The sequence below is a fragment of the Benincasa hispida genome, chromosome 6 (genome assembly GCF_027475165.1).
Source record: "Benincasa hispida cultivar pf3 chromosome 6, pf3_genome.v1.1, whole genome shotgun sequence".
Taxonomy (NCBI): domain Eukaryota; kingdom Viridiplantae; phylum Streptophyta; class Magnoliopsida; order Cucurbitales; family Cucurbitaceae; genus Benincasa; species Benincasa hispida.
The window spans coordinates 58,736,039-58,745,675 of NC_143483.1; the positions used below are offsets into that span (position 1 = coordinate 58,736,039).

The 9,637-nt window shown below is 30.3% G+C and overlaps 1 protein-coding gene across 2 annotated transcripts; it reads right to left on the bottom strand.

Annotated features, from left to right (window-relative positions):
* Positions 1 to 478: 478 nt before the first annotated feature.
* On the bottom strand, positions 479 to 4,160 carry ROP9 (RHO-related protein from plants 9). Of its 2 annotated transcripts, none has more exons than XM_039033588.2 (8): positions 3,584 to 4,160; positions 2,757 to 2,844; positions 2,524 to 2,633; positions 1,804 to 1,867; positions 1,626 to 1,690; positions 1,457 to 1,522; positions 888 to 994; positions 479 to 794 (listed from the first exon to the last, which is right to left on the bottom strand). In XM_039033588.2, exons 1-8 carry the CDS (start codon positions 3,680 to 3,682, stop codon positions 764 to 766), a joined length of 630 nt encoding a protein of 209 aa, XP_038889516.1. In that variant the 5' UTR covers positions 3,683 to 4,160; the 3' UTR covers positions 479 to 763. The 2 variants fall into 2 exon arrangements, with proteins under 2 accessions (XP_038889516.1, XP_038889515.1); XM_039033587.2 differs by having other exon boundaries at positions 479 to 797.
* Positions 4,161 to 9,637: the final 5,477 nt, after the last annotated feature.

Consider the following 9,637-nt stretch of genomic DNA (forward strand, 5'->3'; position numbering starts at 1 on the left):
AATTTTGCCATCCCTTCCCACTCTAAAAGCAGCAGTACAAACTGTTCAGATTCACTTTTCAAGATTTTACAGTACCAACAGAGGGAGCCAAAGCTCACTAAAGTAGGACCCTTCGCATTCAAATCAGTTGAACCAAACATGATCCTTTTTTATGGATTTGGGAGTTTCAACAGAGAGAAAAAGAAAACTACTTTTTAGAAAAATCTCATTTGATGTAACCTCTCCTTCTCACACTGTCCAAAAATGGTGGAACAAACCAAACCCTTCCATCAATTGAAGTAAAAGCAAAATCTTACATTGGCAAAGGAATCCATGGAAAGTAGTTCAAGGACTTTCACCTCTAATAGAGAATGCTAAATTCTAAAAGAAGTGAAACATTTGATCACAATAAGCTATGTTCTAACTCGACCACGGATATCTAGTCTCATGCAGGTGTTTCGTATCGAATAGATGTGCATCGTAGAAATGAATCAACAGATTGAAAGAGGCAGGGTATTCTTTAAGCATTACAGCAAAAAGGCTACAATATATACCCCAAGTTCTTGAGAGAATGAACAATTCCCTCCAATTTTCAAGTTGGTTTGCAAAATGGAGATCAACATACCCTCCTCTACCACTACAATTTAAACTAATGAAGCCACAGAACAGATTTAACAAATACATAGAGAGGTGTGATTAGCTGTTGGAGCAAGCTTAAAACGAAACAAAGTATAGCACCTCCATGAAATAGGATCACTCAGACATTGCAGCAGCACGACGTGTTCTAGGCAGCACAGCCTCCACAAATGATGCTCCTGCTATGGTTATGTAGCAATGACAGAATTACATAATTTGTAACAGCGAGAGTATGAAAGCTTTTTTTTTTTTTTTTGTGGGGGGGGACTTACGTGAACGAGCAGCCCGATCCTCGATGCCTTTTCTTCCTCGTGACCTCTCTTCTCCTTGGAGGTTGCAGAACAACTTTAATGGCAGTATCAAATACAGCTTTGACATTCTAAAGAATCAACCATAAGCTCTAGTTAGATATTGTTCATCCAAGTACATGGTCCTTTTTTTTTCCTTTTTTAATTGGGATAATCATGCAGCTTAGCCTCCATTTGATAATCATTTTATTTTTAAAAATTAAGTCTATATAAACAGTCCTTCCACCTCCAAATTTATTGATTTGTTATCTACTTTTTTACCAATATTTTCAAAAACCAAGCCAGATTTTGAAAACTAAAAAAGTAGTTTTTAAGAACTTGTTTTTGTTTTTGGAATTTGGCTAAGAATTCAACTTTTGTACTTAAAAAAGATACAAATCATTGAAAGAGATTGAAAGGAAGTAGGCTTAATTTTCAAAAATAAAAAACAAAAAACGAAATGGATACCAAACGACGCCTTGAAAACCAACCCTTACAAGAGAGCACTAAAATCTCCGCAAAAATTACAACATCTTTCTATGTGTCTAGTCTACCTGCTGTGTCTTAGCGCTGCACTCAATGTAAGCTGAAGCACCAATTTGTTTCCTCAGCTCCTCACCCTGCTTGTTAATGTTAAGTACACAAAGTTGAGCTTCTCTTTCTAGAAACATTTTATAGTTCACATTGGAAAAGAAAAAAGAAACAAGAATTGGGGAAGCGAACCTGAGAAGATGTAATAACATCATATCCCATTTGTTCATTAGCATATCGTCGGTCCTCACGGAGATCTAAACAGAATGGAGACAAATTTTCTCAATATTGCTTGTGGATTTACTCGAATGGACACTAATAAAACAAAATGTAACATCAAATGATCGATGAATTACTTTTGTCTACCTACCGAGCTTCGTTCCAACTAGAATGATTGGAACGTTAGGTGCAAATCTACGCAGTTCGGGCATCCACTGAGAAATCAAAATGAAGCAATATGGTTAAACATTGCACTAGAATCAAACAAAGCAATGCAGTACTTTGTTTCTCAAGTTAGCTTGGGGTTAGGTTTGTTTTTATAATATAATGTTAAGAAAAACATGTTTGATGGTCATTCTCAACTATTTATTTTCAAAGAAGCCCTGTCATAGTAACCTTAGACTAATTTTAAAAACAAGACCAAAATGTACCATAGTATTCCTAATAGGAAATCAAGTCCAAACTGGAAAGAGGAGGGAAGCAGCTTGAGCATAGCTCAATGGCAATAAGCATTTACTCTCTTTTCCTTAAGGTCGAAGATTCAAATTTTCATATCTCCATATTTGTTTGTACTCCTAAATTTGATAAATAAATAAAAATACTGGAAAGAAGAGGGGAAAAAAATATTGAACCAAAAAAGTAGTCCTATTTAGTTAGTTCAGTCGGTTTGAACATTCCACATTAGTTAGTTGGATTTTGGCTATTTTGGTGGATTTAGCAGACAGTTTTGATCCATCTGTCTGTTAAAATTTTCAAAAAGTTGTTTTTAGTGTCAGATTTCCAATTATTAAACCAATAGGTTACTGAATTTGGCCAAAAACTAAGCTAAACTGACTGTAATACCAAGGTTCCTATATTTTCAAATCAGTACCTTCTTGAGGATATTTTCATAGCTGGCTCTACTAATCAATGAGAAAGCTAGAACAAACACATCTGCACCTCTGTAACTCAAAGGCCTTAGCCTGCTATAATCTTCCTGACCTTCAAAACAAAGGACAAACAAAAATGATAATACCTCAGTAAAGGAAATAAAAACCTGACTCTGAACTCATCATCAATGGTATCAGAAAGAAAGGCCTTCTTATTCAAGGAATCCATATATACCTGCTGTGTCCCATAATCCCAAATTGACAATGTTCCCATCCACAGACACATTGGCACTGAAATTGTCAAACACTGTGGGAATATAATCCTGCCAAACAAACCACCAATATTGAGAGAGAGAGGTCCAGTTTCAACTGCTCAACTTAGTGTTTATGTACTTCCAACTCATATTTAAAGAAAGGAATAAGAAATAGAAGAAAACCAACAATGTTGAAGAGACAGAGAGAAAGCTCCAGTTTCAACTGCTCAAGCTTAATGTTTGTGTACTTGCAGCTTATATTAAAGAAAGAAAGAAACTAAAGTGGGAGAAAATCACCAATGTTGAGAGAGAGAGAGAGAGTCCATTTTCAACTGCTGTAGTTTATGTATTTGCAGCTCATATTTAAAGAAAAGAAAAGAAATTTGAAGAAAATCATCAGTGTTCAGAAAGGGGGAGAAAGTTCTCCATTTTCAATGGCTAAAATGTTGAGTTGAAGCTTAAATCCAGAGAGAGAGAGAACTCCTTTTTTAAGTGCTCAAGCTTAGAGTCTATGAGATTAATGCAGCTCATATTCAAACAAAATGGGAGAAGATCACCCATTCTAAGAGAGATAGAGAGAGAGAGTGGAAAGCTGCATTTTCAATTGCTCAAGCTCGATGTAATGCACCTACATTCTTGCAGCTCACATTTAAACTAACAAAATGGGAGAAAATCCTCCGTGAAAAAGGGGTATTAACACTAGCCAAAATCCAAAGAACTAGAAAACAGACTCATAATCTAACAGATTGTTAGGCATTAAATGAACTAAAATAGAACATGAAACAGAATTTCATAAAAGAGGCCTCACAGTGGGGAACTTATTGCTAGTGTAACAGATGAGCATACAAGTCTTCCCAACAGCTCCATCTCCAACAGTAACGCATTTAATGAACTTGGAAGCACTCATCCTCCAAAACCCACCAAAAAAAAAAACACAAATGTCCTCGAAATCCTCTATGGAGAATCAAAATTTGAAGGGTTTGGAGGAAATGGGAAAAGGGTTAAAGCAGCAAGAAGGAATCGAAGTGCAACGATGGCGGAAATCGGGAAAGGGATTTGGTTTTGGAGTGAAAAGGGAGTTTTAAATTTACTGAAATTTCTTCATTTCTCTCGAGAAAACTTTCAAATCTTAGAGACAAAGGTTTTGAAATGCACAAAATGAGAGTCTCTTTCTCTGTCTGGAATGGTAGCTGAATGAAATGGCTGAGATGGGTCCCTCTGGTTCCTGTCGCTGCAGCCATTAATGACCTCCAACCACACAATTTCGAGCTCTTCAATGGTACATTTATCACTTCACACTCACTCGCCTTCCTCTCTCTAAGCCATTGGCTTCGGGTTTTGTAAAATATTGAATTCTTTTTAAATTGGTTAAATAAAATACGGTTACTTTTTTCCTCCATTTTCTTAGAATTTGAAGGTTGGAATCAAGACCTGTTTGTCGCAAACTCATCTGCCAATTAATCTATTTTCGCTTTGGTATTTTAAATTTAGTTACAATTTAATTTTAGGTTAAAATATGATTTTGGGTATTGAACTCTACTTTATATTCTACTCTAGGTTTCGTTTGGAAACTATTTAATTTTTTGTTTTTGAAAAGTAAGTCTATTTTATACACATTTTTTACAATGATTTGTCTATTTTTTAAATACAATTATTGAATTTTTAGTCGAATTCCAAAAACAAAACAATTTTTTGAATAACTTTTTTTTAGTTCTGGCTTGATTTTTTAAACCATGGGTAAAAATAGATAACAACGAAAGAAATTTAGAGGTAGAAATGGTGTTCATAGACTTAATTTTAAAAAAAACACACACAAAAAAAAATAATAATTAACAAACAGAACCTTAATGTCAAAGTAAGTTTAGTTAAGTGGTATTGACATATGTTTTGTTCCAAGAGATTCGAGGTTTAATCTTTCACACTTGTAATTGTAGCACTAAAAAAAATTATTTTAGTTCATATACTTTCAATTATCAATTTTAATTATTATGTTTTCAATGAATTTTAAATAAAATTGGTAATTTAAAGTTAAATTTTACCAAAATTTGTTAAATAATAATTATAATTATAATATTAATCTAATTTCACTATTTATAAAAAAAAATGTTAATAAAGATTAATTTTTTTTAGAAAAGTTTAACTATAAACTGGTTATATATACTAATTTTAATATTTATTGAAAGTAGAGAGACTACGACATTTAAAAATATAAAGATAAAAATAGGACAAAATCAAAATAAAAGTGATCAAAATGATATTTTAACCTTAATTATTTTATTTTCTTCTTAAACAAAATATTTTAAAATTTGGTCAACCTTATTACAATAAATATTGAATCTAATTCATAATATTAATTTGTACTAACTTCCGTAGGAAGAAAACGGTATCCACTGTTTTCTCTATAAACGTTAAAACATATTTGTATGGTGACTTTCTCTTCAATATGTGAATTTATAAGTCTTAAGTCTTTAAATTTTTACATTTTAAAAATACTTATAAAATGAATGAACTTTTAAATTTTACGTCTAATATGTAATTGAGATATTTAAGAATTTTAAAAATTAATTGGCCTAATAGATAATTTTGTAAGAGATCCCCGATCAATTACGTATTTAAAAAAATCAAATTATATATAAATTGATTTTTTTTTTTTTTTTTTTTTTTTTTTTTTGTCTATGAGAGCTTAAACTTTCAATCTTATATTTAGTAGATCTATGAACTTTTAAAAATGTTAATATAAGACATTAATCTATTAGACACAATTTTGAAAATTTATGAATTTATTGCACACAAAATAGTAAAAAATGAGAAATTTTCATAGATAGAAAAATATCAAACTATTTACAAAAATAGTAAAAAAAAAAAAAACACTGATAGATTAGTGATAAACTTCTATCAGTTTTTGTCGTTGATAGACTTTTATAAGCATCTATCAAATAAGATTATAATTTTTCTATTTTGTGTATATAACTTCCCTTATTTTTCTATTTTTAAAAATCTCGATGACTTATTAGATATTGATTAAAGTTTACGTACCTGTATGACAAAAAATTAAAAGTTAAGGCATGTTTGGTAACTATTTTATTTTTTATTTTTGAAAATTAAGCCTACTTCTTCCCCATTTTTAGAACGATTTGCATATTTCTTAAATACAGTGTTTAAATTTTTAGTCAAATTTAAAAAATAAAAATAAATGTTTAAAAGCTACCTTTTTTAGTTTTCAAATTTTGGTTTGGTTTTTTAAATAATTGGTAAAAAGTAGCTAAGAAAATAATAAAATTTGAGGTGAAAGTAGTGTCTATAAGCTAAATTATCAAAAACCATAAATAAAAATCGAAATGGTTATCAAACGGGGTCTAAGAAACTCATTAAACACTTATAAATACTCAACAACAATATGTTGTTATTATTTTCTCAATTTTGATTTAATTTTTTTTTAAAAAAAAAAAAAAAAAACAAACAAACAAACCTTCAAGCATTTCAACATCCATACAGATAACGAGAAAGAAAGAAGGACTCATTTCAACTTAGAACATAGCTCGATCACTTGACATATATTATTGACTAAAAATGACCATGTCTAAAAAAATAATAAAAATAGACTTTTGAAGTCTATAAATATAATTAAAATATAATATCGAGTTGCTATTATTATTACCATCGTCTTTCTTTATTTAAACTTAAGTTAAATTTCTAAATATTAGTAACTTGGGTTGGAATTTGGCAATCTAAATTAAAATGTGGAAATGATTAATAGCAATCGATCATAGTAGGATAATTAACTCAACCAAGATACATAGTAAATGAGTGAACACTTACTTTATGATTCCATATTGAATATCTGAAATTCTTTAAATCAATGTTCTCCAATTCCAATACCGTATATTCTTCAATTTGCCCCAAAACTCTTTAAATCAATGTTCTCAAATCCCAATACAGTATATTCTTTAATTCGCCATTTGATGATATAAGGACTTATTTAATTCAATGAATTAAACTTTGAGTGGCAAATAATGTGTTATTATTATGGAAACAAATATCATGTAAAGATTAAGATTGTGAGAGTCACATGGAGAAGAAATATTCATCACCTATATATATAGGCAACTGCCATACTTAATAGGGTAACTATCCACTCACCATTAACTTAGGTAACTACTCACATCTCGGGCAACTACTAACTCACCCACTACATGAATAACCGTAATACCCCGAATTTTTGTGTAATTTTTTTTTAAAAATTATCTTGAATTGTTTCGACGTTATTTTATTAAATTGACGCCAAATTTGAATTTAGGAGGTAAGTTGTTTAATTTAAATGGTATTTGTAAAGAATTGAAGTTATGATTCAATTTAAGGAAATTTTTTATTAATTTATTTGGGTAAAAGTGTGATCTTAAATTGATTAAATATTTGAAATGATGTAATTTATCTCAACTACTAGATTGTATGTTCTATTTAATTTTGGTTTTGGAGTCAAGATCAAGTTGATTGGAGAATTTAACTGGTTTGAGATTAATTTGATAAGAAATTTGAAATTTTTGGATTATGTTGGATAAGGATTTGAAAATAAATAAAAGGAAAATAACTATGATTTTGGAAATTAAAAAAAAATCGAAATTTAAGAAGGAAAAAAATATGATTCTAAATTTTATCCTTTTTAATTTTGGAGTTTGAATACAAAATAGAGAAGATAATTAATTTAAATTAAGTTGATAAGAGAAATTTGAATTTAATTTAAATTAATTAGATTGTGAATTAGATAAAGTGCCATATTAGAAAAAGAAAATCTAATATATCTACTACTTTAATTAATCTACTACTTCAACTTATGAAATCCCAAATAATTTAGAACTAGGATTATTTTGCTCTATCAAGACAACAATCCACTTCATTTCAAACCATTCATTTCATTTCAAAGGGAGGTCAATAGAGAGAAAACCCATGTTACTTTCACATTATTTTAGTCGTTCGTCATTGTGCATCCGCCAGCCACCACCACTCACCGGATTTTTATTTGGTGAGTTGTTGATGAGTTTTCATTGGATTTCTTGATTGATTCTTTAGTACCCACTAAATTTTGCGCCAAACTTGTTTTACCCATAAAGTTTGGAGCATCAATTCAAGTTTTTTTTTTTAAAAAAAAAAAATCATTAGTGTACCACAAATTCCAAAGCATTAAGACTATGGAACTTTTTTGGATTAGTTATAAATGTTGGGAATTTGATTTTAAATCATAAGGGATGATTTATGTGTAGATTTGAATCTTTGAGTGAAGCAGCCTTAGATAAATTTGGAGCAAACAGAGTGTTTGGAACGTTAATTCAAGTTTTTGTTGGAGATCGATTTCTTTGATAAATTTTGGAATTTCAATCTAAGGTAAGTGTCTTACTATTGGTTCGCCTTCAAATCAGTCGTCCTAACCTTATGACGATGATAAGATTGATTTTTGAGATTTTGGTTTGGAGGAATTTTTTAATCGAAAGTAAGCTGTCCAAAAAAATTTATGGTTGATTTCGAGGCAATTATATCGAAAAATAATTTGGGTATGTGTCATGGTTCTTTAGAGTAATCTAAAATTTGGGTGTTGTGTTTTAGGAAAATAAAACTTATTATAAAATGTATTTTTAGGATTTACACTATGAAGTTTTTCAAGCTAAGAGGACTGGATTGCTTCGTTTGATTTAAGGTAAGTGATTTTTTACTGGAACACCCCAACTCAAATTAAATAAAAATGTTAACTAGATGGTATCATGAGAGCATGCTATTGACTGATGGAATGATTTATTGAGCTATGTAATTTTAAGCTATACTATGAATAGGTTGGAAAGCCATAGAATATGACTTTATGTTTAAGCCTCTTTGACTATTTTGTGTATGCTAGGCTAAGAGGTGAATGTTAACTCTCCTATCGGGCTATGTACATCGAATGTTAGTAAGCCTCCGAGTTCACCACTCATGAATGTTTTGGTGTCCCTATAGGATCACCACTATTGCTATGATTTGTGTTCTTTGGGGTTCACACTTACGATTGATTTGGTGTTTCTACAGGAGCACTACCTATGTCATGTTTTGTGATTCTTCAAGATCACTACTTATGCTATGTTTTTGGGCTTTTACCTATGCCATGTTTTGTTATGACATGATAGGTACATTATGATAATGTTAGGTTGGTTTCAACGGTTTACCCAAATTGCCTTAGTAGTGGATCACTTATTGAGTGTTTTTATGCTCAACATTTATTTCTTAATGTTTTTTAGGTAATGACAGAAATAGGCTGACGAGTGATAGACGGGCTTGTGATAGAGCCATATGGGGACAAAAGAAATCGTTTCCGCTAAATGTATGTCTCTAGTTATTTAAATGTTTTGAAATTGGGTTTTATTGTCAGACATAATATTTTATTGTTTTGAATGTTTTATTTGTAAACGTTTTTAGGAGACCAAGAAAAAATGTTTTATTTATTTGTTCATTTATCAATTTAATAAATTGATTTCAAATAGTCATTCCTGTTTAAATGAATTTATGATATGGCGGTCAAAATATTTTGAATGTAAATGGTAATTATGAGTAACGATCATTGTTAGAGTACTTGAAAGGTCGGATAATAACTATCCATGATAACTTTGGTAATTTGGCCCACAATCTAAGTAACTACCACCTCCCCACTATATAGATAAGTACCCATGATTATTAATCTCTCTATTTTTCCAACATCACATAACACTACTCAAATTTATAAATTTCACAAAATAGGACAGAGAGATTTACATTTGATAATTATCTCTTCGATACTACACTAATCATCTCGTGTGTACAACTATAAAGATTATCAATTAACTAAATTATATTAATCAATATT